The sequence below is a fragment of the Sus scrofa genome, chromosome 6 (assembly GCF_054392235.1).
Source record: "Sus scrofa isolate SSC_HxYL_T2T_F1_AM1 chromosome 6, Sscrofa_HxYL_maternal_Yorkshire_Landrace_v2.0, whole genome shotgun sequence".
In the NCBI taxonomy this organism is placed as follows: domain Eukaryota; kingdom Metazoa; phylum Chordata; class Mammalia; order Artiodactyla; family Suidae; genus Sus; species Sus scrofa.
In genome coordinates, this window is record NC_139388.1 from 16,437,537 (window position 1) to 16,465,454 (window position 27,918).

At 46.9% G+C, this 27,918-nt stretch overlaps 1 protein-coding gene and 1 long non-coding RNA gene across 8 annotated transcripts in view; one reads left to right on the forward strand and one right to left on the reverse strand.

Moving 5' to 3' along the window:
• LOC110261269 (uncharacterized) overlaps positions 1-19,552 on the forward strand; it is a 191,986-nt gene extending 172,434 nt beyond the window's left edge. Inside the window, exons 4-8 of one of the 2 annotated variants that reach the window (XR_014805568.1) lie at positions 5,256-5,443; positions 5,768-8,246; positions 9,144-9,182; positions 9,915-10,029; positions 17,506-19,552. This is a non-coding gene — a long non-coding RNA (uncharacterized LOC110261269). The remainder of the gene's footprint in view (positions 1-5,255; positions 5,444-5,767; positions 8,247-9,143; positions 9,183-9,914; positions 10,030-17,505) is intronic. The other variant, XR_002345305.2, reaches the window with a different exon arrangement.
• Positions 932-27,918, reverse strand: part of ZFHX3 (zinc finger homeobox 3) — a 996,345-nt gene continuing 969,358 nt past the window's right edge. For all 6 annotated transcript variants that reach the window (XM_084959702.1, XM_084959704.1, XM_084959703.1 and 3 more), the window contains 4 exons: positions 27,631-27,831; positions 17,529-17,631; positions 10,789-16,266; positions 932-6,938 (listed from right to left, as the gene is read on the reverse strand). In XM_084959702.1, coding sequence (XP_084815828.1) covers positions 5,257-6,938; positions 10,789-16,266; positions 17,529-17,631; positions 27,631-27,831 — 7,464 coding nt within the window. In that variant the 3' untranslated portion in view covers positions 932-5,256. The remainder of the gene's footprint in view (positions 6,939-10,788; positions 16,267-17,528; positions 17,632-27,630; positions 27,832-27,918) is intronic.

A 27,918-nucleotide genomic window follows, 5' to 3' on the forward strand; every position in this document is an offset into this window, starting at 1 on the left:
GAATTCTTTGAAATGTTGAGTTAATACGGTCACTGCTTGTTCTTGAATGCCTGCTGCAGGAACTAAGAAAAAAGACTTAGTGGACAATGGCTATCTGAGCCAAGAGAAAAGGGTTTCATAGCTCAACTCCTGGGGTAGAAAAGACCCCTGTTGGCTGAGGGCAGATGTTGCAGACCTTGCAAGGACACAGCAAGCCTGCAATGCCATCCAAGCCCTCTGCTAGAGTTTTGTAAATTATTTATGGGCTTCAGCTATAAATTAGAGATGAATGGAAGGCCTTTGGGCCTGATCTTGGATGTACTCTTTATTAATGAATTCCACGCATTTTTATGCTGTAAGGGAGGATTTTTGAAAAGAGAACTGAGTTTTCTCTTGTATGAAAGAATTACTAATGTTATTACTGTTTTGCAGACTGTTTTTATCTAAAATTCTGCTCTAACAGGAATTTAAAAAGTCCTTTGCTAGGAATGATAAACAGTCAATCATCCACTTAATTCAACTCACCTTTTCTATCCTTCTGTCATAAACACTGGATCTGATTCCCATTTTAGAAAAGTTAAACTTACCTTTCTCCTGGCCATCAGCAAAACTTCCTTGCTTGTGGTTGTGCCAAGTATCTTAAATTCTGTTATAGACATTTGAACCAAAAGCATAGATGTTCTTTGGGGCCAGATATCATCCAAGCTATCAGGCTTATTACCCTTCTCCATGAAATAAACTAGTCAGAGCCATCATCAACACATCCTGCACTTCCATGAGTGCCAGGAGGTGGGAAATACAAGGACACTTAGAAATTCCAAAGGGCTTGTGTATCTTGGAATAAATGTCCCTGCCCGTACAACCTCAGGGTACTGTTCAGATTTACACCTTGCCAGGTGTCAGTCTCTTTCTCATCCATGCACACACAAAATCTAATGATAGAGACAAGAACTTTTGCTCATATTTTTTTTTAATGTATCACAATGAGCAGGAAACATACTTGATGAAATATTTTCAAAGGAGTATATTCAATTACCATCTACAATCAACTTAACTATGACAACAAAGTTTTTGTGACAAATTTTGTTTTTTTCAGTTTGAAAGTTCCATGTGGTTCTGTTTGTTAGTCTCCATGTATTTTGGTACAGTTCGAGATCAGCATTGTTACAGTAACAAAAAAGCTAACAAGACTACATTATAGAAAAACACCAAGAACATCATTTTTGGTTTCACTTGCTCTATTTTTTTTGTTTTTTTTTTGTTTTTTTTTTTTCTGTTTTTTGTTTTTTGTTTTTTTGTACATTGCAAAGGCTGTTCATATACCTCTTCACCTCAGGGTCACGTTCATGTATGCTTTCTTTCCTACCCAAACTTGCCCCCCTCCCCCCGAAAAAAGTAAACAAACAAACAAAAAAACTAGTCAAAGCTTTGTTTCACAGTGGGCAGTATCTCAGCGCCAACAAACAACCAACTCAATTTATGCTTCTATTTAAAATGTTTTAATTTAATTTATTATTTAAAAAAAATATATGTCCATGAACATCAAGTGCACTGGCTTGGGTCACTGCCTCTCTCTTGCAACTTCCTGCCATGCCTGATAAACTCAGGTTTAAACACATGCCGTCTGTTTTACTTTATTTTCAATTGTGTAAAACTTTGGCCACACATTCATCTCTTTAAATAGTTTTTAATTGAAAAAAACTTCCTAGATTTATTAAACTTCTCCATGTGTGTGTTTTCTTCTTGAGTTTCTTTTTGGAGGATGGAGGAAATAACTCCTGTTCTCTGGGTCCGTTAGGTGCTGTGACTGAATGAAGTCTAGCACCAACCCACATTGTGGAGATTTGAAAAAAAAAAAGCAAAATATGAAGTGTCAATGGAAGTGAAGAACCACAGCGAGTTGAGCTATCCTATTCAGGTACTTACTATGCAGCAGACAGGAGTATATTCTCTGAGACCAATCTAAACAGTTGAGAGTCGTCATGAATTCATGCTCTGCAAATGATACTGGTCACAGCCATGGTGATGTCAGCCCACAAACATCTAACTAGCTCAGTGTCTGACCTCTAAGCTTCACCATCACTGACTGCTTTGCTACTTCTGGGTTAATGCTGAGAATTATTATTTTTTTCCTTTTTGAATGAACATGTATGTGGGTGGTTTAGTTGTTGAGGACGGCATTAAGCATGCAACCCACTCCAGGTTGAAACACTCACATAACCCTTCTGAGGAATACTGGTGGGTGGAAGCATGCTTAATCTACCCAGCCGCCTAGCTGTTGCTACACACACCCACAGGTCGAGGCATGGCAATAACAATACTGACACTCACTGCCTCACAGAGGGAGGATGGCATAGTAGCTCAAAAAAAAAAAAACCAAAACCAAAAACAAAAAACAACAAACCCCAAACCAAAAAAAAGGGGGGGGGAGGGGTAAAAAATTACAAGGAAATGATCTTAAAGTTGGGGGAGAGGGAAAGGGACAGAAATTGCACTATTACCAAGCAATTAGCATTTTTAAAAACAAAGTTTTCAGAAAAGACCTAGCAGAATTTGACAGGTAAAGCTAGTGTTAAATTGTTAATTGGTATCACATAGAGAACCAAAAACAAAAACAATTTTTTTCTATATGATACAGACACAGAGTAACATACAACAGTTAAATGGCAAAAAATATATATATATTTCATAGAGTTACAAACGATAAAATAATGGAAAACAAAAACTGTACAACTTTGAAATTTAAAAATGTTCATCTCAAACACAGGGAGAAATACAAGAATTCTTGTTAAAAGGAAATAGCTTGTTAAAACAGCAAATGTTTTGCCTATTTGTTTTTGACACCTTATGCTACAACTGGATACTGGTATGAATAGTTAGATGGTATTCTTTAGTATTTCTACTTAAAAAAACAATTAAAAAAGGAATTTGCACTGTGCATCAATCAGCCTAGTTAGAAATATATACAACAGTTCAGGATCTACTTACTCTGTCATTAAACTAAAAACAAATTCATAAAAATAAAATAGTCCCGGCTAAAAAAGAAAAAGAGAAAAAAGAAAAAAATCCATTTTCAGATCTTGGAATGCTCCAGTCTTTTTGCAAAGTCGATGAGTGGCTTCAGCACTGGGGAAAGAAGCCCGAAAGGTGACCAGATGGAACCTGCATTCACAGTCTTCAAAGTTCCCTTTTGAAACATAAGGAGAGAATGAAGGGGAGAAGGATTTCACACTTTCGGGGCAAGAAGAGATTGTTTCTGTTGATGTTTGGCTATGAAAGTGAAACAGCAAAGCATCTATTTGTCTCCAAAATCTACGTTATAGCAGCACAAAGTTTTCCTTTCAAAGTTCAGACCGTTTGTTTAAGATGAGAAAGGGTGTATGTTGCGTTGTGTGTTACAGGAATACAGATATTAATATAAACACAAGTGCCTCACACACGGTTCCTTTTTTGCTTTCTACGTACATTGCTATCTGCTTCTTTGTTGGCTGCGCTCTGGATCACTCGCCGCTCAGACTGCCTAACACAAGGACAAAACTTTGAAGTAAAAAATGTATCTTTTGGTATATGGAATTGTCATTAACAGTTGCCTCTCTGCTTGCAGAAGAAGCACATAACAACCTGGGAATCTTTTGTTTTACTCTTTCTTTTATTAAACTAAGTCTTGTTTAAATCAGAAACAAATTCTCAAGTAACAAGAACCCTTTCCCTTTTTTTCTGCATCAGCAGTGAAAGGGTGTGTCTTTGGATTTTATTTAAAGCATGAAATTTCTTTTTCTGAGAGAGGAAAGAAAAAACAAAAACACAGAAACCAAACCCCTAACCAAAAACTTTTTTTAGAAAAGAAAAGCACACAGCCCAATTACACAAACCAAAACAAATGCTTTCATTTAGGAAAAGAGTATTTGAAGCATCTACCAAACAAGGAGGGGAAAAAAGGGCTGAAAAGAAAAGCCAAAGGAAGGATAAATTAAAAAAAAAATAAAATAAACGTACACGGCTAATAGACATAGGTAACTAGAATTATATGCCTTTAAAAAGTTTCAACTCCCCAACCAAAAATAATCTGAGGATCCTAATGACCCCTAGAACCCTTTGAAATTCTTTCTTTAGTTTTATAAAATAATTCTGCAGCTACCCTCTAAGAAATGAAGGCAGCTACCTTAAATGGGAGATTATAGGGTGGGAGGAGGGAAGAGAAAATGGAATTAAGGGACAAAGGGGAGAAAAGCTTAGGCGAATCAACGGATTGCAATCTATCTGCTAGGAATGAACAAGACAACATCAAATGAGGAGCTGTCAGCTGGACCATACAAAAAGCTAAATGTACACAAAAGGTTTTTTTTTTTCCTTTTAAATCTACCATACTGCTTCAGTTCATTTCCAATGCAACAATCTACTCAACACCAAAAATGGTCATATCTATCATAAATACAGAAAGTCAGTTTTTAAAACTTATTTTTTTTTTTAAGCTACAAGTCCTCAACACTCTTTGTGTGTATGGGTTTTTTTTTTTTTTTCTTTCTCTGAAAGTGGGAGTGCTTAACTTTTCCCCTTGAAATTGGCTTCAGCAGAAAAGCTATCCTTAAAATCCCCAGAAAGCTAAAGCAGTTCACATTGTTTTTCTCGAATACTTTCTGCCCGTTTTTAAATTAACAAAACAAAATCTTCTCTGGAACGAAAATAAAAACAAAACAAACAAAAAAAAAACTGAAAACATAATATATATAAAACAATGATTCTGAAAACAGAACAAAGTGTGAGCGATTGACCTGAGAATAAAAAGACATTACATTTCTTATTTTCTTTTAGCAAGCCATTGGTATCTGAATGCTAAGATAGCAAGAAATTTAAAACTGTAACAAGGTGGACTGCTTTCCCATACAGTGCATGCCGGGCTCCTCTGTGCTATCAACGTGGGGGTGTTTATTGAAAAGGGGCAAATATACAAGGGGTTTAAGCTCCAAAGACGTAGGGAGGCCCTGCGGACTTCTGTTTCCCAGACCATAGTACCTTCAAAAGGACACAATGTAACAGGGTTAAGGTTTGTTTGTTTGCTTTTAATATTAAAAGAGAAAAGAAAAGAATGTAAAATCACCGGCATAGATAGGTATATGGGAAAACAACCCACGCTTTTTCTTTTTTTTCCTTTTTTTTTTTTTTTTTTTTTTTTTTTTGGTTAGAAGCTTTGGAATTGCAGTTAGTCTATTTTTGAAATTGGTTTGTTATTAATTTTTTTATCTAAATTCATTTGTTTGTACTGTTCATCTTCAAAGCTTACAATCTGAAGGTGTCCGTTCCTACACTGGTCAGACCACTGTCCTTGGGGCAGCTGGGGTCTTTGGGACCCTCCACCGGGCTCGCCGGTCCGTCGGACTTTTGGCTGAGATCCGTGTCAGACTCCTCCGAATAGTCGTCTGTTGGCATCGAGGGCTGAACCCCTGAGGTGCTGCATGAACTTGAGGTAACCGTTGAAGATGAGGAGAGAGGAGGAAAAGAAGGGGGCTTCGCGGCCGAAGCCCGGGAGACCACTTGCGGCCAAGACTTCCTGGAGGCGTGGGGGGAAGCGGAGGACGAGGACGAGGGGGGGGCGGCGGCCGACGGGGGAGGGGGGCTGTCGTTTGAGTGAGCGGCAGACTGCGAGGTAGATGCGGTGCTAGGATCGGGGAAGCAGGCAGAGTGAGGTAATAAACTAGGGTGCTCTTTGGCGTTTCTTGCTGCTCTCGTGATTGTTCTGTGTTTGTGCAAGGCCGACTCGAGATGTTGACTCAGAGCTTCCTCCCCACAGAGCGCGCTCTCGCACGCCAGGCAGTGGTACGAGCCGCCGCCGCCACCGCCGCCGCCGCCGCTGCCGCCACCGCCGCCGCCGCCCGTGGGGACGTGAAGCACCATCTCTTGCAGGTTCACCACAGACTGGCCGAAGAAGCAGAGGGACTTCAGGTGGCTCCTCGCCGCCTCCTCGTCACTGAAGCCCGCCTGGCACTTGCGGCAGACCAACTTGTACTGCACCTTTGGAACAATGAAGGGGTCGTAGAGGGAGTCCGCACTTTTGCTTTCTGCTTCTGGCTCTTCGGGGGGTTTCGGCAGGAGGGGGGACACCTCGCGGGGTGTGTTTTTCTGCTCTTCTGGTTTGGGGGATTCTTTGGCAGGGTCTTTGTCTGGGGAGGCAGCCCCCGGGGGGACTGGGGTTTGGCTTGCTTTGGGCTGCTGCTGCTGCTGCACTTTTTGTTGCTGCTGCTGCTGCTGCTGCTGTAGTTGCCGCTGCTGCTGCTGCTGGATCGCCTCCTGCAGACTCTGCTGGTATTGCTGGTACTGCTGCAGTAGGGAGCCTGGGGACAGCCCCATCAGGGCCTGCGACAGTGCAGGGCTGTATGGGAACAGGCCTTCCATTCCATACATAGGCTGCAGGTACCCGCTCTGCAGGGCGCCAGGGATCTGGGGGGCGTAATAAGGAGAGAAGCCTGGTACAAAGTAAGGGAGGAACTGGCTCGTGAGCAACGCTGTAGGGTCTGAAGTCAAGGCTGCCTGCAGGGCCTGCAGCTGTGCAGGGTCCACTGCATACTCCATGGTGGGCAGTGGCGCTGAGATCGTGGCTGCGGCTCCCGTGGGGGCCTCTCCTTTCTCCTTCTTGGGGACAGGCGGGGGTTCCCCTTTCCCTTTGTGTGCCTTTTCCTTCTCCTTTACCTTCTCACCGTCTTTGTCCTTGCGTTGTTGCTGCTGCTGCGGCGGGAGCTGTGGTGCAGGTGGCGGCTGGGCTGCGGGCGGCGGCGGCTGCACCTGTGGCTGCTGCTGGGGTTGGGGGTGCTGCTGAGGGGCCATTGCCAGGGTGGCTTGTGCTGGGGTCGGGGAGCTCAGCGATGCTGAGGACGGTTTATTTGGTAATCCAGATGTGGGGAGGCCAGGGGAAGGAACTGTTGTGCTGGGCAGACCCATCAAGTTCGGTTTAGGAGATGTTAAAGCTGAAAGGAAACAGAGAAGTCACATGTCAGTCTACTGCGGTGAGGCTGAAGCTCAAGACCTTTCATCTATGTCACTGGCACAGAGGCTGAGAGCTCCGGGTTTGAACTTGAAGGATCCTCTCAAAACCAATGTTTCTGACAGAGTTGTCCCGCCAGGCTCAGGGTTGGATAGCCTGTGTTCTCATTAGGACGCACCCCTGAGTCAATTTCCATGCTTCCCCTGTCTGCAAAAAAGCTACCAACACCTTCCTGCCCAACGCACCATACACATCACTTGCAGAGTTTCTTTACCTTAATCCCAGCCACCATTCACTCTGCCCAAGGCAATGAGTCTGGAGGCCCCCAAACTAGCTGTTGCCAGCTGGGACCCATCTGAACCAACAGTCTTCATCAAAACCCCACAGAGATAGTAGAGCCAAGAGGCCCCACCAGAAGTTGTCTGGAGAAGAGAGCAAAAGCAAGAAACCCAGTCAGGCACCAAGACCCCAAGAACAAACACAACAGGCTCTACAGCGTGTGCCTCTCTGCCTCCATGGCTGTAGCTGAATGGACATGTTAGGGCAGAGAGAAGAGAAATGAGAAGAAATAAAAGGAGTCCATTCAAGGAACATGGGTCCACTGTTTTGGCTCTGCTGCTCTGCTTTAGCAAATGTGCTGAAAAATGTGACTGTCTAGGAATAGGATTCTGGAGTCCACTGGAAAAATGAGCAGTTTCTTCTTTTGCCCATGCCTGAATGACATACAGGAGGGTTAGGGCTGCAGATGTTTGAGAAACTAACCGTAAGAAGAAAAGAAAAACAATGTCAGAAATGGAATGGCCTGAAGTGCTGACGCCAGCAATTCCTGACATCGCAGCCTACCCCAGGCACCACTACTCATGGCTGGCATACCGTGTCCCCAGGCCCACATGGGTACTGCCCCATCCTCAATCACACTGAGGCCTAATCTACTGTTGCCTGTAAAGCCTTTACCCAGCCTCAAGCCTAAAATGCTCCCTGACCCATAGCTGTCTCCTGGGTTGGGTCTTTTGTTCCAGGATGACAGAAGGCGGCGGCGGCTGCTGCTTCTGGTTCATGAAGCTGCACGTGTGTTAAGACAGGCAGGGTGGTGGGGAAGGACAGCACTGACCACATCTGAGGCACTAGGCGGTATGTGTCCCTTCGCTTCGGAGGACACCAAAATGTAAAATCAGAAGCCCCACAGCCTCTCAGTACTTCATCTGGACCCCCTTCCACAAGAAAGCTAGGGTTGGGGTTCCAAACAAGTCACTGTCCTCATGAGGAAAAACACCCTGAAGCCCAGATCTCGGTAAAGACAACATTGATTTCCAGCTCCAAGTCAGGTGGTTAAATGCTACCCCAATGCATTTAAATAAAAACCTTCAGTTTCAGGTGAAGAGATCAAGGTTGCCTACAGTTGCCAATCCCCAGAAAAATGTGGATTAATTTTTAGCCAGAAAGGATGCTTCCCTCAGCATTGCCTAACATTAATTTATTCATCCAAAATGGCAGAAGAGGAACTGTTGAGATTAAGTTGTCCAATTTCTTCAATGCACCTCAGGGACTAAAATCAGGGGAGAAGCTACGTCTGACTTAGAAAAACTCAGTAAAGTCTCATTTGTTAAAGTGGCACAAACGAGACAGAGATAGAACAGATCATGAATTTGAAACCTGGGCCATGGCTCTGTCCACTTCTAGGCAACAGGCTTGCTCTAGGTTTTAGGCTGGAGCTGTAGCCAGAGCCGACAGATCAGCAGGTCAGAGAAGGAACACCTATTGGCCTCCCCATCCCTATGGCATTAAGAACTGACTTTCTCTGTCTTGAACTGACAGTGCACAAAAGAAATTCAATTTTAAGGAACATTTACTGAACCTCTGTTGATGGGGCTCTACATTAGCCATGTTCAACAAAGTAGTTCAGTACATTCTCACAATGATTCTGTAGCCTTAGTTTTCTCTTCTGTAAGATCAGAACCAAGCAAACACACCCCATCCCCTGGAGGCTGCATCACACACCCCTGGAGCAAGACTGATGTGGTGTGGATTATGGCTGACAGACATCTGCTGTGTGATAGTGGGCTTATTAGTTGCCTAGAACCTCAGGTTTCAACACTAGATGGATGTAGGGATTAAATGGAAGGTCATATGGGAAGAGCTTACCATTGGGCCAGACATATTAAACAAGGTCTTTCTCTCCCAACTCCAGATGCAGTGCTCCTGGGAGCTGTGGTACAGCCGGATGCTGGTAAGGGGGCACGCATGGCTGCCTTGAATGATTAAGAGCATACCTTTCTACCTGGAGTCCACCCTATGTGGTCAGAACCTGAATAGCACTAAACATGTACCTGTTGACTGACTAGCTCTTACTGAGTGCTGTGGAAGGAGCATATAGCACTTGGGAGCCCAGAGGCCTGGGTGGGAGCCCTGGCTCCTACTCTAGGTTGCTGAATGGCCTGGACCTGTCTGGGCCTCACTTTTCTCTTCTGTTAAAGAAGGGGAATAGCAAAGACATTCTAATTTTTTCACATTATTATGAAATGTTGGCACTTCCCAAGACCCTGTGCTAAGGTTCCCTGGGCTACAAAAGTAATTCAGTGCCCAGCCATTGACCATAGCCTGTTTATGTCTACTTACATCTGGCTGGCTTTTAGCATCATTCTCTGACATTACTGGCCAACACAAATGAGCAACAACTTTCTATATCTTAATGCTGTCTTTTCTTCTCTTTTGGCTAAGAAACTGAGATCAGGAATGAGGTGGCCTCATGTTCTGTAAAACACTGTCAGAATTACAAAACTTGGATTTAATTCAAGCAGAAAGCAGGGCTGCTCTGGGAAGCAGCAGAACCGCTTCAACCCCTAGGAAGAGGGACGTGTTTTGAAGGCAAGGAGGCACTCTGAAGGGCTCTCCTTCAGCAGATGCGCATTAGTCATTACAGGCTGCGGGGGGCTTGCTGACTTATGCCTAAATCTCACAGGATCCTGGAGGTAAAGGTCGGAAAGACGGCTGGATTCAGAGAAGACGGGTGAGGACAAAGGAGGAACAAGAGAGGTACAGAGGAAGAACCACGAGTAGTTCTCGTGAGTAGAAAAGTAAGTACTAAGTATGTGACTCTGAATCAGAAATGGAAATAGGCAGAAGGAAATGAATGGGGCGACTGAGTCCCCCTAAAAATGACTATTAGCATCTTTTGTCTGTCTGGAAGACTGCGACATGTCAAAATTCAAAACCGTATTGCCCAAGACACGTTCCTGGGTAGTACATCCCAGGACCAAGGCAATCCCATTAGAAATGAACATAGCACTGTGTTTCTGGCTAACAGAGAACCCCAGGAGGAAGGCTCCACCCTGACAGTGCCTCTCTAAAAAAGGAGGCAGGATCACAGGTGAAAGCAGAGAGTTGATTTAAATTCTTCTGAACCAAGTTCCACAGGGCACAGTCCAGAATTAGCTAGGATGTTCAAATATTTTGCATATTCCACATATTTCCAAAAGGACTGAATGGAAGGGTCTATGATGGAAAAGGCTTTCTTGAGAATATCCCAGGGTCTAGTACATCAAGACCCTCAAGTTTATGCCTGTAGCACACACTCTGGTGGTCTGCTGAATACCAGGCATGAGGATGGTTTCAGGAAACTGGTCCAGCCATGAACTGGGAAGTCAGAGAGTCATGGATGCCACGGCTCTAGGGAGACTCAATGGAAGGGACCCGACGCTTTATTGCTGTTAGCGAGCTAGAAAAGGCAGCCTCCCTATCTGCCCAACACCGAGATGTTTTGTGTGGTAGCCACAGAACAAGGGCTCATTCGGTGGGTATTTCAATCGGGAAGAATTGCCTAGAGCAGAACCCACCTGTGTTGGATGGAGTAAAGCCCGGCAAGGAGGGGCTGTTGAGGCCGGGGAGCAACACGGGAGGAATGCCCTGGAGCGCCGGATATGCTGTAGGAAGGTTGAGAGCCTGAAGTGGGGCGTTGTCAAACATCCCTTGCTGCTGAGCTGCCAATCCGAGGACCTCATTGGCCTTTTTAATCCGGTCCAACTCTTGCTGAGCCATCAACTGACGTACAGTGGCTGGGTCAAAGTATTCTTTCTCCTTGTCCAACTGGCTTCCGATGGTATCTTTAACTTTGGAGATATGCTGTTGGGAAAAGATATGGTCACGTACAGACAGCCGAGCGCTGTACTTGATGCCACACAAAGTGCACTCTGTTTTAGGTCCCTCGTAACTTGTTTGGTTTATACCAAAATGCTTGGCCATGCTTAACTTGGACTTCTTTTCCTTTGCCCGGGCATTCTGGAACCAGACCTGAACAACTCTCTTTGGCAGTCCAATGTCATTGCCCAGGACCTCACACTCTAGCATGGTGGGTGTCCTGTAGTCATTAAAGCATGACTTGAGGACCTTCAGCTGCAGATTGGTCATTTGAGTGCGAAAACGTTTCTGCCCGGGCCGATCCCCGCTGTCTCCAGCTTTGCCTGCTGACCCGCTTGCCCCAGGGCTTGGGGAGCAGGGGTCTGCAAGGCTCGAGGTTTCACTGTAGTCCACTGTACCTTCGTTGTCGTATTCTTTGCTGTAAAAACTCGGGGCCGGGCTGACCAGACCAGAGGACAGCCGATCTTCATACTCGGACATCGCCATCATGGCCGCTTTGGTCAGCCCTTCACTGGGTGCAGAAGAGGATTTGGTTTCAGTTGCTATGCCCGTCGCACTGTCATTATCTGCATTCCCCTCGTCTCCAGTAGTGGTATCTGTGATTGCTGTGTTGACAGAAGAACAGTCGTCGTTGTCCAGCTTAGTTTGGTCAAAGTTTAGATTGACTGAGGACATGGAGGGGCTTTCAAAATCTTCAATCCCTTCCACCTTGATGGAAGAAGGGCTGAGAAGAGTTCGGGGAGACAACTCCATGGTTTTGCTCACTGGTGAGAGGGGAACCCCTTGGCCGTCACTACTACTTGGGGGTAGGTGGGAAAAGCTAGTTCCGTCAAAAATATCTCCTTTCATCTGGAGTCCCCCATCACAGTCTAAGAGCATTGCGGACAGAGTTAGGTTGTAGCCAGCTCGCTTGGCTTCATGCCAGTGACGGGATCGGATATGAGCCTCCAGGGCCGTCTTGGCTTTGAAGAGCGCTCTGCAAAAAGGGCATCTCCTGTGGGCCTGCGCTGGGCCCACGGCCCGGAACTGTCCTTTCCTCTCCCGGGCTCGGGTGTTCTGAAACCAGACTTGTACCACGCGTTTCTTCAAGCCCACCTCGTGCGCAATGTGATCCAGCATCTTTCGCGTTGGATTAGAGTCCAACAGGTACTTTTGGTAGAGAATTTCTAGCTGTTCTGGCGTAATAGTTGTCCTCAAACGCTTGTCTCTCTGAGGTTCTTCTCCTCCCGTCCCACTGTCATTTTCGCCAGGGCTTGCACTGGCCTTTTCCTCCAGCTTCCTCTTCAGAGTGTTCATCGTGGAGGTGGGAGTTGAAGGGGAAGTGGCCGAGCTTGCTGGAATCTGAGGTATGGCCCCAGAGAGCAGCTGGCTTGCCAGGAGTGGGTTACTAGGATCAAACAGCATGAAAGGCATATCCAGGGACCTGTCCAAAAACTGGGGATGGATGAACTGGTTCTGTGCACTCAGGAAGTGAAGCTGCTGATGCTCCTGCCAATGCTCAAATGATGGAAACGCCAACTTACACTGGTCACACTGGTAGGGGATTAGCTGAGGAGGTAGGCTGGCCAACTGTTGAGGAGTTGACGTGTGGAGGGGCTTGAGGGGCAGGTGGGAGAGCTGAGAGGGACTGGGGCTCGACTGGGGCAAGGGGCATTGAGGGGGAGGCGCTTGTGGAGGCGGCTGTGGTAACGAAGGCGGGGACGTCAGCTGCGGGAGTTTTTGCTGGGCTGCAGTTGTCTTCTGCTCGGGCTGGTCTTGCTGCTGCAGCTCTGCCTTTGGTTGTCCTTGCTTTTCTTGGGTTTGGTTTGGCTGTGCACTGGGAGGTTCAGCCTGCTTTGGTTTCTCATCATTCACTTCTGATTTTGAAGTGAAGGCGGCCAGTTCATCTGCCTCTGACGTAAGCTGCAAGAAAGCAGAGGAAGCTGTGTTGGCCGATGGTGCTGGGGCGCTGTAAGCCTGGGAGGGCATCGGAGTGCTGCAGGAGGAGCTGGTGGGAGTCAGGATTTCCATCGCATCCATGGAATCCTCATTTTGGCTGTCATCCTGCCCTTCCTCATCCTCATCCTTGTAACACAGCTTCTTCTGATGCTTGATGAGATCAAAGATGCGCTGAAACACCAGGCTACACTTTTTGCACTGGTAGTTCAAGTTGCTTGTTCGAATATACCTGTCATTTGTCAGCTCACGCCGCTCTCCATCTTTGCCCTCTCCCTGATTCTCATAATTTTTCCTGGCCTTCTGTCGGGCATTCTGAAACCAGACTACTATGACTCGGGTTGGAAGGTTCAGTAAATTAGACAGTTGCTCAAATTCATCGTCCTTTGGGTAAGCGTTGGCATCAAAGAAGTCCTGCAGGACCCTCAGCTGGTAGTCAGTAAACCTTGTTCTCGAAGACCTCTTGCTCCCCCAGTACTCCTGCTTCTGAGGTTCCGGCGAAGGGGGCCGAGAGTCGATCTTGAGCTCCTCCAGGCTTGTGATAGGGGGATTGCTGAAGTTGTACGGGGAGTCCTTGTTACGCTGCCGCTCTTTGAAGAGAGTGTTTCTGAACCAGTGCTTGATCACTTTCTGTGGCAGCCCGGACTTGTCTGCCATCTCCTTGATCTGCTCTTCGCTGGGGGAGTTGTTAATGTCAAAATACTGCCGCAGGACTCGGAGCTGGTCATCCGTGATCCTGGTGCGAGGCCTCTTATTCTGCTGCTGGAGCAGACTTGGGTTGAGCTGATGCTGGTACAGCTGGGCCAGGTCTGCAGGCAGAGGCTCCACCGGTCCGAGCTGCGGGGGCAGCTGAGCCGGCAAGGTCTGCAGCGGCATCGTCTGCATCATCAGTGGGGAGAAGATGGGGAGCTCCATGGGCATGGAGAGCTGGGTGAGCGGCACAGACGGCTGGGACGGTGCGATGGTGGGTGAAGTGATAGGTGGGGCGGACGCGGGGATGGCTGGCGTGGAAGCCGGCTGAGGAGGTGCTGCGGGAAGCGGGGGTGGAGGCGGGGGAGGGGGAGGGGGTGGTGGCTCGGGGGTCTGGGGCCTCAGGGGGTACAGTTTATCATAGTGCTCTCGGTACTGTTTGGCAAATCTCTCTAGCTGTTTAAAGGGAAAGTAATTCTGATGAACATGCTCTTGATGACTCTTTAAAATCAGGATGTTAGAAAACAACTTGCCACAGGCCTCACACTCGAGCTTTTCCAGATTCTCCCCCTGCTCAGTCTTCCCGTTCTTTTTCTGCACCTTCTGCTTGTTCTCGTTGTACTGAATGACCAGCTCAAAGCCAAAGTTCTCCAGCAAGGCCTTGGTGGCATTCCCTCTGGCATCTGAGGCAATGCGTGGAGGGAGCATGGAAGGCTCAGAACTACCCCCTGGGGCCAATTCTTTCTTTTCTTTGGCCTTCAAGGCATCTGGCAGTGATTCCTTTGGTCCCGAGTTGCCCTCTCCCCCCTCGGCACTGTCCCTCTCTCTCTGGATCTCCTTTTCCTTTTCTTTGATGACTGATTTGTTTTTCTTTTCAGTGTGCTGGCTGGGCTGAAGGAGGGCAGAGTGACTTTGGGAGAGAGAGAGCTGGCTTTGCTGCTGCTGCTGCTGTTGCTGCTGCTGCAGGATCTGCTGATGGCCCTGCTGTGGGATCTGAACCTGAGCCTTCAGGTCTTCCAGCAGGCCTGGGCCGGTCCCAGTCAGCGTCAGCGCCCCGCTAGTCACCGGCAGGCTCACCTCAGGGTTGAGCTGGAATTCGGCGCTGGGGATGTAGAAGGGGAAGAGGAGATGCTGCTGCTGCTGCAGCTGCAGCAGGGTCTCAGTGGTCATGGGGAAGTGAGGAAGGAGGGCGGGGTTAAACAGATGGGACTGGATCAGGGCCGCCTGCTGCTGCAGCTCCTGCTGCAGATGAGCTTGAACTTGAGCCTGGGCCTGGGCCAGTGTCTGTGCTTGTTGTTGCTGCTGCTGTTGTTGCTGTTGCTGCTGCTGCTGTTGCTGCTGCTGCTGCTGCTGCCTGGATGCAATCATATCTGCCAGCTTCTTCCGATTGGCCTCCTTGGGCTCAGAAGGGGAAGCAATGTTGGCACCTACGGGATTCCCCAGGGGCGGCATTCCCACACTTTCAGTGGGCACTTGGCTCAGTAAATTGGAGCTTGGAGCGATGCCAGCACTGCTTGGATTGGCGGTGGTAAAGGTGTTACTGCCACTGGTACTCACAGGACTTGGGGTGGAAGAGCTCAGGGAGACACTGCTGCTGTTCCCAGTGCCGTTGCTACTGCCACTGGCAGCCTCCAGCTTGGCTGCCCGGGCCTTGGTCTGATGCAGCACAGACCGCATGTGGATCTCCAAAGTGGAGCTCTGGCTGTAGGCCACGTTACAGGTGTTGCACTTGAAAGGCTTGTTGTCAGGGCTGCTGGTGGGTTCTGGCTGACCCGTTGCTGACTCTTGAAGGGCTCTCTTTAACTTATGCAGGTGGGAGACAGAATTGTAGTGCACCAGCAGGATGTTCTTTTGTGTGAACGATTCCTTGCAGACGGTACACTTGTAGGGGCGAGAAGGGTCTAGAAATTTTTCCATGGTGAAGTTGGGGCCTTTTCGGAAAGGTAGAGCTCTCTTGGGCTCTGAGCCCGAGTCTTCTTGTATTGAGCCAGAATCGCTCCCCGTTGGGCTCTGTTTATCCTCCAGGTCACTCTCTTCCTCCTTGTCTTCCTCAACAATTATGGTATGGTCCTCGGCCAGCGTGGGGTCTCCCATTGCCAGGAGGTCCCCATTGGCCAGAAGGCCACCATAAAGCTGCTGGATGTCAGCCTCACTCAACTCCAGGTGGCTCGTCTCAAGGTGTTTTTTCAGAGCCTGGAAAGTTCGGAAACTGCGCTGACAGAGACAGCACATAGTGGCAGCTCTGATCACGTGGTACTGAGAATGGAGCTGCAGCTTTTCCACAGTCTTGAAAGCCAGGCTGCACTGGTTGCAGCGGTACTTGTACACATGGCGATCAGACACGGGCAGCTGAGGCCTCTTGGCATGAACCTCATTGAAGTGCGTCTGGAGGGTGGCAGAAGTTTTGAAAACCTGGTTGCACCCCTTCTTCCAGCACAGGAAGCCTGAATCTTCTTTCACAGAGCCTGGGTCAGCAGGCGAGGGTTTCAAATCTCCACTGTGTTCTGTGCTCGCAGAGGGTAAGATGTTCTTTCCCAGATCCTCTGAGGTTTCTGGTTAAAAAAAAAAAAAAAAGTCAAACCCAATGATAAAGAAGGCTTTGTTTTAAGGATGGCACCCAGAGCTGTCTACCCAGCAAGGCCTCACGAACACGGTCTCACAATGAGGGAAATAGCCACCCTGCACACAATCTCTCCAAGGGCCCCAACCCCCGAGAGCACAGGTTATAAGCAGGTGCATATGATCAGAGGGGAAGGAAAGGACATGCAGGAAGTTTCGACTTCTAGGAGACCATACCGTAGCACAGATTTGTCTTTTAAATACTTGCTGGACTCAGAATCCTCAATTTTTCAAGAACTGGTTTGAAGCACACCCCCTGACATGGATCTGAATTGTAGACTATATGAATTAATGCTATCCTAAGATGGGGGGAGTCTGCAAGAATGTCTACCCACTGTAATAGAAGACATTTTGGAATATATTTTTAGGCACTGAATTTCTTGTTATGACTTCTGACTGTCATCTCTAATAAATACACAATGAATATTCAAGTGGCCAATTATTAAAATACATTAAAACTTTTGCTACAGTGAGATTACCACACCTATAAATATTCTCTGACCCTTTTTCAGATCAGCTGTCCACTGTCTAATGTGGAGAACTCACAAGGGTGGAGTCGGGGCGATACGGTATTAGCCCTTCCCAATTTCTAGCTCAGCTGGTGACAAGAAGTCAGAGATGTAGGAGACACTTGTGAACAGGGGTGTAAGGACTCGCCCAGCTAGGACCCACCATGGGGTGCCACCCGCAGCATCTATGTCTACAAGCGAGTTCTTTCCCAATGCACCTCTCTGCGGCATCCTAAGGCAGTCCTGGAGGTCTCCAAGGAGAACGCTGTGCAGGGACAGCTCCTAGAAAGGCAGCTAATCCACTTCCCTGAGAGCACCTGAGATCACCAGTCCCTCCCGAGTAACTAAGTCCTCCGAGAGGGAGTATTTAACAGGTTATGATGCTAAGTCATGGGTCTCCTGACTGAGATTCTGATTAAAACTCCCTCAGTGTACAGTCGAAGGGGCGTGTGTCCATCAAAAAGCCCACTGTTCTCACCTGATTTTTTTCTCACTTCAAGCCATATGAGGAATACACAAATCACGCCAAGAATCAGAGTCTCAAGTAGCTGACACAACAGTGCCCCTTATCCCTTGAGCAGTTACATTCGGCTTAGGAGTACTGTAAAGAATTCTTGGCACCACTGCTTTTGACCCTGGGTTTCATTTTGTTTCTGTTCTCAGGAGTCAAAAATAATGACACTAACCGGGCTGCTTGGCTGCCTCCTCCACACTGGAGTTCCCGTCTCGATCTGGAACCGCCGTTGGGAGGAACATGCTGCTGGGCATCACCATCTCAGGGGTAGTCACCTGAAGAGCAGGAGGCAGAGAAGCGAGCAGAGTCAAATGGAGAGGAAAGAGACACAAAATGGGGAGATCTGTAAAAATTATTTAATAAGCAAAATTAGCCTTCACCAGTGTGAAGCTGGAGGTGTCACTTTTCATAGCTCACTGAAGACTCATGTTTATTAGACAAAGCTCACATCAGTCAAAAGTGTTTCTACGGTTACATTCTGGACATAATTAGCAGTGCACACTTGAAGAATAATCTTATTATTAATATTTTTCCTTTATGCAGAATTTTGACTTTGATCACTGACAATGTTTTGTCATGGGCTGTGAAACTTCTTGTGCAACCAATTAGGTAGATAAGTTGAAAGGCCCACCTTAAGCTGCTGAAAACATAATAAGGGCCCTAATTAAATCATACCTAGTAAAGTACACTGTAATCTTGAAGCAGGGAGCATTGTAGTACTGTTTTCAAAATGTATTCAGGCAAGAAGAGGAGGGGAATGAGAGCGAAGGAAAGGGTAAGAAGCAGGGGAGAGAACAAAGGGAAGGCTAAGGACACGCAGACACGTTGGCAGATTTTCCAGGAAACAACATTTTGTAACCCTTTACAAGCTGAGATCAAGTGCTAACAAGCACTTCTTATGACTCACTGCAGCCAGGATTTCTCCTGGAGTCTTTGCCCAAGATACACAGCATCAGCGGGAACTCGCAGCCCGTGGCCCAGCCACACGTTCTACAACAGGGCAGGCCCACCTGGGCCAGGGCTGCTGTTTCTTAGTACAGCAATTCCAGAATGAGCCTGGGTCAGAAGAGCTGCAGTTTAAAGTCAGAGCTTTAGATGTTTCTCCAGGCTTCCATGCCATCTGGCCAGAAGCTTGTCCAAACACGGTATCATTTTGTCCTACATTAATGTGATAAGAAGGCCTCAATATCCAAAGTAAGGATCAAAGGTTGTTCATTCCAAAAGAAGCAACATCCGTTTGCCTCCTACAGGGTGGGAAGATAGTTGGCAGTGATGTTCCCAAATGAATTAGAAATCATTCCCTGTTTGATGACAGCCTGAGAAATAGCCTGACCCTGGGGTTACAGGAACAGACACTTAAGGAGTTGCCGTTACCTTTCTACACGGCACCCAGCCCCACCTGGGGGCATTATTTTTCCATTAAACATGACTACTGAGATAGTACCTTGCTGTTGAACACCTAGATTACTGTTCAAAATTAAATATTTAAAATAAGTTACTATTAACTTTTAACGGTTTGAGGACCCTGGCCTGGCTCATAATTGCTGCTGACATGTTCACTAGAATCATCGGTGGTAGGTTTCACTCCTAGAGAAAACCTGGACAGCTGTCCCCATCATACCAAAAAGCCAACTCCCTGGGACATACTGGGGTATTAGAATAATTCCAGCAACCCAGCGGCCTGTAGGAGCAAAAATCAAGCAACAGGCACTGTGGAGAAGGGCTCTGAGAAACCCTGTGTTTACGAAGAACAGGTGCATGGCAGGTGCATGTGACTGACACAGAATTCCTGCTCACACAGACAGACATCTGCACCCTCACACAAAGCTCGTCAGCAGCTGGTTAAGACTAGCTGCTGATGAATCGTTAGGAATGGAGCGGAGATTGCCAAACTCATTCCATCTATTTTCTTTTTAATAGAAAGCATTTCTGACCGGTGTGGTTGGGGAGTCCAGCGGGAATCCAAGAAGTGAAAGGTCACCGATTAATTTATGGTCCTCAACCAAGGGGGAGCACGAGGTTGGGGGCAAGAGGGGGAGAAAGGGAAAGGAAAAAAGACTCCCCCCCACCTCCTTTCTCGGTTGTAGCTGCAGGATCAGTCCTTTCCTGGGATCTTTAGGAATTATGAAAAATGAATCATGAGAAATAAAAAAAAAAGCCCTACAGAGTAAAAAAGAATAAAATTATCTAACACCTCAGCTGCACATCATTATAGAAAACTGTGGGCTTTTTATACGCATTACAGTAAGGCAGACATCCCCTCTAACAGACTCAGTACGACGGATCAGTAATTGTTTTCATACACTTTAATTAGAAAAACTCAGATGGCTATGAATAATAATGGAAAAGAGAGACTTTTGCACTTGAAAGGTTGAAGTCAATCAAGTGTGAATGACGGCAAAAAAGAAAAAAAAAAAAGACACCAATTCATCAGCCCTCTGTTGTCTCGCCGCGACTTTAATCATAATTCCTGATTGGGATTCAAGAAGGCAGTAAGCAGCAGTTCTTTGTCTGCCTTCACCTTCCATCAATTAACTCTCCCCGAAATATAATCATCAACCTCACATGCTCCTCTGCATCTTAATCTGGGCCTCCAAACCTGTAAGTCTTGCCCCATATGTGTTTAAGCAATTACTTTTATCTACCTGCATCTTCTCATCTATAGTGTACCCAACCTCTCCCTGAAAACAAACAAACAAGAAGGCTGGTACATAAAATTTTAATGGGCAAGAAATTCCCCAGAGGCAAAGAAAAAGATCCCCAAAGGGAATCCTAAAGATCTAGACATTCTGCTGGGGGTCTGTCTGTGCACGTGTCTGAACAGAGAGGTTGAAATGGGTGCCTCTTTGGGTGCTGACACTGGAGGACTCCATGTCAGCTCTCAGACACTCATGTTCCCCCTGTCTCGGTCCACTCCTCCCTCTCCTACCAGTTTCTCAAGCTTGTCACTCGAAGTTTCCATACATTTTCATAAAGAGCTAAAAATACAGTCCTGCCAGTGGCTCACTAAGGAGTTCTGCTCATGGAGGAACATGAGAGTTGGCCAAAGGCAGAATTCCTTCAAACACTTGCCTTGGCACCCCTTGTTTCCCAGGCATATCTGGCTGCCAGACTGTGTGGAAGGTTCAGTCATAGCCACAGTGTCTGAGGAACAGCTCGAGGTCTGTGGGCAAGGCAGTCGCTCAGCACTGCTGAGCACAGTTCTGCAAAGACTCTTCCTTTTCCCTAGGAGCACTGGCGCACGCGGCCACGTGAGCGGACCAAACCTGACTACAGCGAAACCAGAGCCACTCCAAAGTGCCCAAACCATGGAGACCCAAGAAGGACTGGATTCCGCCCCCACAGCTCCCCTGCTCAGAGAGCTCGCTCGGTATTCCACCTTCACTCTCCCTCCCTAACTCCCTCCATCCACAGACTCAGAAGCCAAACACAAAGTTTCAGGTTTAGCCAGAAAGCGGCACACAATCAGTCGGAATAAACACCTCCACTTTCTACAGTGACATCCGTGCAGATGGATTCTTCCCATAATCTCACACCCATAAACACTGAGTAGGTTAAATTACATGCCCCAGACTCTGCTCATGAATGTATGGAGGGGACCTGAGACTATGAAAATAGACCTTTTTACCCAAAGTCAAAGTTTTCTGGTAAGGAAATTCAATTGGTTGGAGCCACTACTTCCTCAGAATTTGAGTCACTCAAGATTTGGCAGCAAGAGTTCCCCTCGTGGTGCAGTGGAAGAGAATCCAACGAGGAACCATGAGGTTGAGGGTTTGATCCCTGGCCTCGCTCAGTGGGTTAAGGATCCAGCATTGCCATGAGCTATGGTGTAAGCTGGAGACGTGGCTCAGATCCTGAGTAGCTGTAGCTAACGTGTCAGCCAGCAGCTACAGCTCTGATCAGACCCCTAGCCTGGGAACCTCCATATGCCGAGGTGTGGCCCTAAAAAGAAAAAAAAAAAAAAGAAAGAGAAAAAGATTGGTGGCAGTGGCCATGATCTGGATCCTACGTGTGTTCTTCCCACAACTCTGAGCCAAGTCTACTATGCAGAGTTATGAGAATGTAGGGAGAAAACATCAACTGAGCAGGGGCGCTGAAATAAGACAACGGTGGTTCTAGTACCTTCCTAACAAGTAAATGGGTCTCACATATAACCAGAGAAATGTGGAGCTTGGCTCTGATGCTGAAAATCTTCAAGTTTAAGCGGTTCTTGAAAATAGAAGAGTTCCACACTGATACTAAAAATCTTTGTGCTTAAGCAATTTCAAAACAACTTAGCTGATGAGAAGCAGTGACTCTGCTCATCCATTCATTTGACCATCCTTCACTAAACATTATACGAGGTCCCTGTGCTGCATGCTTTTGAGACAGAGCAAGACAAGGTCCCTGTGCCTGAGAAGCTCACACCCAGAATAATTAACCTTTTAGACATCATAAGCTCGTTAGAAAATATGATGAAAGTTGCAAACTCCTAGAAAAATAGTTTCAAACACAGACTCCTGCAGATAATTTCAGGAAATCACAGGCTCCCTAGAGGGATATTCCTGGACTTGAGTTAACTGCCCTTGAACTACCAGGAAAGGTGATTTCATAAGTACCGAAGTTCCTACCTTCTGATCAGTTCACCATTGTTTTGGATTATGATTTAATGCCTTTCAGATTTCTATGAGGTGAGCGGTCTGAAAGCCCCAAGGACACACCTGAGAAAACCTCAAGTCTTAGCTGCAGGCCGGGTCCCCACTGTGACACCCGGCAGGAGCCAACATCGATGTTTATTCTTTCTGGAAAGAAGCTGGAATTGTAAGGCGCCCTCTCCACTCCTTGCTTTCTCTGGGTCATGGATGTGGAATGGCCAAATATAACACCCTGAGTAGCCAAGGAGTATATAAGCCTCGCTAAATTCTTAATGAGACTGTTCATGCACATTCACCTCTCGAGGCCACCCTGAGGTTAGATCAGTGCAACTAACAAATTCCACACGCCAGAAAGCAAAGCCACTTTCTTAGAGCAAGTATCGAACCTGGCTTCTCTGAGACCCTCATCCCCACAGCCTTGGCATCACTTTCCCAAGCAGAGCTTCCTTCTTTCCCCATTCCAAGTCAAAGTACAGATGTGCCAAAACCTAGATTCCCAAGGAGACTCAAGTCTTTTACTTTTCAGTGAAAAATCCATAGAATGAAGAACCTCAGATGGAGGGGAAACCAAGAGGGAAAGCTTCAGACACAAGCCTTCCTGCATATACCCGGCCAGTCTCTCCACCCTTGTGAATGAGGTACTGGTCCTGTTCAAAAAATTGAAGCATGAAGTTAAAAGCCAAGTGCCTCCAGAACTGAGCATTCTAGCTAGTCGGGTATCCAGAGCCGATGGTACCAGCAAGGGTTTGGTGGCCCACTTCCTCTCCTGACCTCCACAGCTGCCGGGACCCTCAAGCTGGTCTCCATGCGTCTACAGCCAGCAAGCCAGGCACCTCCTGGCAGCAGAGCTTCAGAGGTTTTTCTCTGCTTCACTACCTTACAAATGCGCTGGGCTGGGCACTGGACCACAGAGCCTAAAAGGTTATTTCTCTCTTTGTCTTGTTGTCCTTCTAAAATGTCTTCTATGTGGTTGTCTCCCCTTCCCTGCTTTTTTGGTTTTTTTTTTTTTTTTTAAATCTAAAACCTCTAAGGAAAAAGATTCAGGGTCATCATAACATTCATGTGGGTCAGAAAATGCATCCCTGAACCAGATTTTAAACTAAGAAATACTAAAAAAGGAGGTAGGTGGAGAACAGGAAACACATGAACAGTTCACACACACACACACACACACACACACACACACACACCCCGAGAGAGCGAGCAAGAGAGAGCGAGCGAGAGAGAAGGGAGCTGAGAAGGAGACGGAATTGGCGAGAAAAGCTTCATTAGACTCAGAGAGGCAAGCAGTGGCAGTATACCAAGGTCACTTCTAATTTAGACCATCTAATTGGCAAACAGGCTCCAAATGGCTATCATCTCACAGGGCTTGGAATTAATGAAGCCCGATTATTTTCATTACCTTCCTCTGAGATGGAGACAAAGTGAGAGCTGGTACCCAGGCGGGTGCAACAGCCCCAGGGCCGGTGGCCACCCAAGAGCCCCAGTATGGGGGGGGCCAGGCGACCAGCCTGACTTGGAGACTTGGATGCACAGGCACAGACGAGCACAGAGAGAGACAGATGCTGAGCAAAACAATCACAAGGACAGACTACTGCCTGGGCCGGTGGGCTGGGGGCTGGGGGGCTGAAGGCAGTGAAGGGCCAGGAGAGGAGGAGGATCTGTGCCTGGACAAAACATACTGAATAACTAGGAACTACCAAAGGGAGCAAAGACGAAGGGCTAGAGGAAAAGGTGCTCCTGGGCTGCTTCAGGGCCAATCCCCTTCTCCACTGGGCCACCATACTTTGTGACGTGCTCGAGCAACAAAGACAATTCCCTCCATATTAATGCTCCACAATCCCAGTGGTGTGTCGTGCCACTGAGAAGGACGCATGATCAATTAGAATAATTTAAGAGTACTGAAGTGCATGCTGGGTGGTCTTTTTCATTCTCATTTAGGGACCAGAAACCTGTACCCCACGCCCTCAACCCTCCTCTGCTAAAAGAGTGGGACAAGGAGGACATGAGCAGCAGCCCCCAAGTCCCCACCACCTACTGGCAATCTCTCACTTCTCTGTAAATAGTTCCGTGGCCCTGGCTTGGGGGGTGGGCTGCTCAGCTAGGTCTGGAGGGCACTTGTCCCAGTGCTTTAAGCTTTATAGATGTCCTTTCATATGACGTGGGTAAAGACACCCTTTGGAGCTCTGTTTCCAATAGGCCAAGCGGAATGAAGTGCTGTGGGTGCAGTTTCCATATGGGAGGGCCAGAGCTGCAATTGTTCCCAGCGGAGAATATTTTTCAAGCCTCTTCATCGGTAAAAAGGGGGCCCATGGAAGACATAGATATGAGATGCAGAGCATAAGCAAGCAGCTGTTACCATAGCAACAGACATATTAGACACTGCAGGTTCCTGAAAGCTGTCTGATAAGGTATTATTAAATGAAGCCTCCTCAAAACACTCTCCATTTACAACTGAACGGAAAGACACTGTGTAGAAAGTAATCTATTTCCATTTATCAGGGTGGAATTTACTTTTAGAGGGACTGCAACCCAATTCAAGCCAGATCCTGAGAACTTGGGCCCAGATAGCAAAAAATATTTACCAGAATTTATAGCTTTAGATACCCTGGACACACCCTATATCTGCCATGAATTGTCTATTTGGTGGATTTCTCCAGCTTTTCCTAATCTGCAGCCAAACCATCTGGCAGGGAAGAAGATTCATTCCTCTCACTGCCATCCATCGTAACCCCTCAGGGACAAAGCAGACCTAACTTTTTCCTCCTGGAGGATGAATGACTCACACTGACCATTCCTTAATGAGATGGCTTAGAAAATGGAGCTCTGATTTGAGGGGCATTTCTCATCATGCTGTTTTCAGAGATTCCTGCTCTAGTTGGCCAGCAACAGATATATAGTCAGGGAGCCTAACCAGTACTTTCCCTTGGCCAATTTTCTAATAAAATCACTGTAAAAATATCCTCCAGAGGCATGACTTTAACCACAGGTTCATTATAATCACTTATATATAAAACAATTGCAAATTCCATTTTAACACCAAACTCTTCAGAGGAAGGACAGCAGCAGCTGTTTAATTTGTCAGGGTGGAGACCAAGATCAGCAGCCCAGCCCTCAGACAGGATGCTGCTTCACCCCAATGTGTGGCCACAGATTCCCCTCTAAGCCCAGCTGCTCATCTTTTCCTCTCCATCCTGTTCAAGGATCAAGGTGGTACTGCTTATTTTGGCTCAATGCAAACCATCCTCATGACTGGAGAAGCCAATTCAATACTGACAGCCATGCAAAAACTCCATCTTGTCATGCAAACAAAGAGTACCTTACCTACAGCTTTAAGTCAAGGATAAAACCATCATATGATTATATTTCCCACAACTTTCAATTTTTTTTTTTTTTTTGTCTTTTTAGGGCCGCACCCGCAGCACATGGAGGTTCCCAGGCGAGGGCTCCAATTGGAGCTGTAGCTGCTGGCCTACGCCAGAGCCACAGCAACGCCAGATTCGAGCCATGTCTGCGACCTACACCCAGCTCATGGCAACGCCGGATCCTTAACCCACTGAGTGAGGCCAAGGATCGAACCCGCCACCTCATGGTTCCTAGTTGGATTCATTTCCACTGTGTCACGATAGGAACTCCGTCAACTTTATTTCTGAATCCACTAACTTTCTCTTGTTGCCAGCAAATGAACTTCCTATAGTCAACACATTTCCCACAATTTGCACATTTTTTCCAGAAATGTCTAGAAAACATCTCGCCTATTGTGGAAAGATGAAGTAGGCACACAGGGGTTTCTGTATATGGTGCCAAGTACAGGCCCTTTAGGGAACATGTTTCTCCTATAAAATTATGTTGTCAGGGATTCTCCTCCAATAGGGTTCCTGGTTCCATGGGTGAATATTCTGGTATCCTTATGCTTGCTGGCATTCTGCACATGCAGCATACATGGAGTTTTTTACAGTGGTCATCAGACTTCATTGTGCATAGAATAACCTGGTAAAGCTATTGAATCACTTTCAGTAGAGTCTCAAACAAACAAAAAGGCTGAAAATCATGGCTTGAGTGGGTAACACTCAGAAATATCCTAGGGATTGGTACCAGAGCAAACCCAGCAGTAACAGCCTGCTCTCAAAGATGCTGGTGGTAAATGAAGAAGATTCATAGTCACCACCAGACTGGCTACTCTGAATGTATCATACTGTTGCCGTTACAAGAGTATGACAAACAATGGATGTCTAATTTATATACTGGTCCCTAGGGATGTATAAATGAGACTACTGTCTACTGTAAACCAATCATACAGATCACTACAGGCTCACATTCCCTAGACCAGATTGATATTAAACAGGAAAAATAATCACCAGAGCAAAAGGATAATGCCATTAAGTATTGAAAATGCTTCCCTCCTGTGTCTCTTCCTTGTTCTCCAGGCTCCCAGAGTTCCAGGGTATGAGTGGGAAGTGTGGTGAGGCCTGAGAAAATGCCCCTTGTTACTTCCAAGGTTGGTGAGAATTCCAAGGAAACTTGTAACAGAGAAACCCACCCATCCACAAAAGGAAGTTTCCGTTTACAGAGGATCTTTCAACAATGTTCACCAGGCTATCTATTTGAAAGTACCCATGGAAAGTCAACTTAAACTCTAAATGAAACTCATGCTAGCTCAGCTTTGAGTTTCCTACTGGCTGCTAAGGTTCTTTTGATGCATCATCAAATATATGTATACACGACATCACATTACTCATTAATTTTGCATAACCAAGTGGAAGGGGAAATGCCTAGAGGTTATATGTCTGCACCCAGCACAGGAATCTTCCAGCAAAAAGGCAATCAAATTAACTTCCTATTAATCCACTGTTGAAGGAAGTTAGAGTAAGAATACTTCTCATTGGAGGTTTTCCCTCTAGTCATCAGGAAAGGGCTTTCCAGCAGCCCAAGCACAGATAGGAAGGAGGATATTGTATCACCTATAGTATTTTGAAAAGTTTCCACATTACATTAGATTTAAATCTTGACACTAATCTTTTGGGCCATGTTAACAGTGGCCACTTAGAGCCATGCCCTGCAGGTACAGCAACCTCATGTTCAGAATGCAAAGCCCTCATTCATGAATCAACCATTTAGCCAACGGAGCAGCTTCCTGCTTTGAGAATGAAAGCATGCACTGAGAGACCCCCATATCACAGGGCTACAGTCCTCACATTGGACAATGTGGGCTCAAATCTCAGAATCTGCCACTTACAAGTGGCATCAAGGCAATGAACTTCTCTGAGCCTCAGTTTCCTCAGTCATTAATGTAAACGGGTCACACTTTTTTTAAACAGCGGTTGTGAGGATGCAATACGACATCATCAATCTAAGAGCAACCTAGAAGATAACCTGCTGGATAAGGATTTGGAGAATCTGAATGATAATTTCTTCATGTAAACGGTTAGCTCATCTAGGTAACTGCAGCCTGTGGGGAGAGAGGGTGAATGGAATGTTTTCAGCCCTTTGGGCCAGAGCCAGGCCAAGTCTCGGCAGGTAAGCAGAGGTCCCAGGAAGCTCTCTACAACAGCACAGGGTCGTGTCCACGTTCTGGCACCCCCGATGACCCCCCCGCCAGGGGAAAGAAAAGCCCCAAGGTCCTGCTCCCGCACACCCTACCGTCATGATGAGCTTCTCCACGCAGTCGGGCGCCACACTGTGGAGGTGGGTGAGGTGCAGCTGGAGGTGTATCTTGTTGTTGAGCATGTCCTGGCACAGGGGGCAGCGGAGCATGGGTTGCACCGAGTGCTGCGTCATGGCGTGCACCCGCAGCCGGTTGACATCGGCGTTGCTGTACTTGCAATAGGGACACTGGTACATCTGTGGGGAACACGTCCGCCCCCTGCTGAATCTGCCGTTCCCGCCAGCACTGTGCCTGCCCCCAGCCCACCTGCCCGAGACTGACTC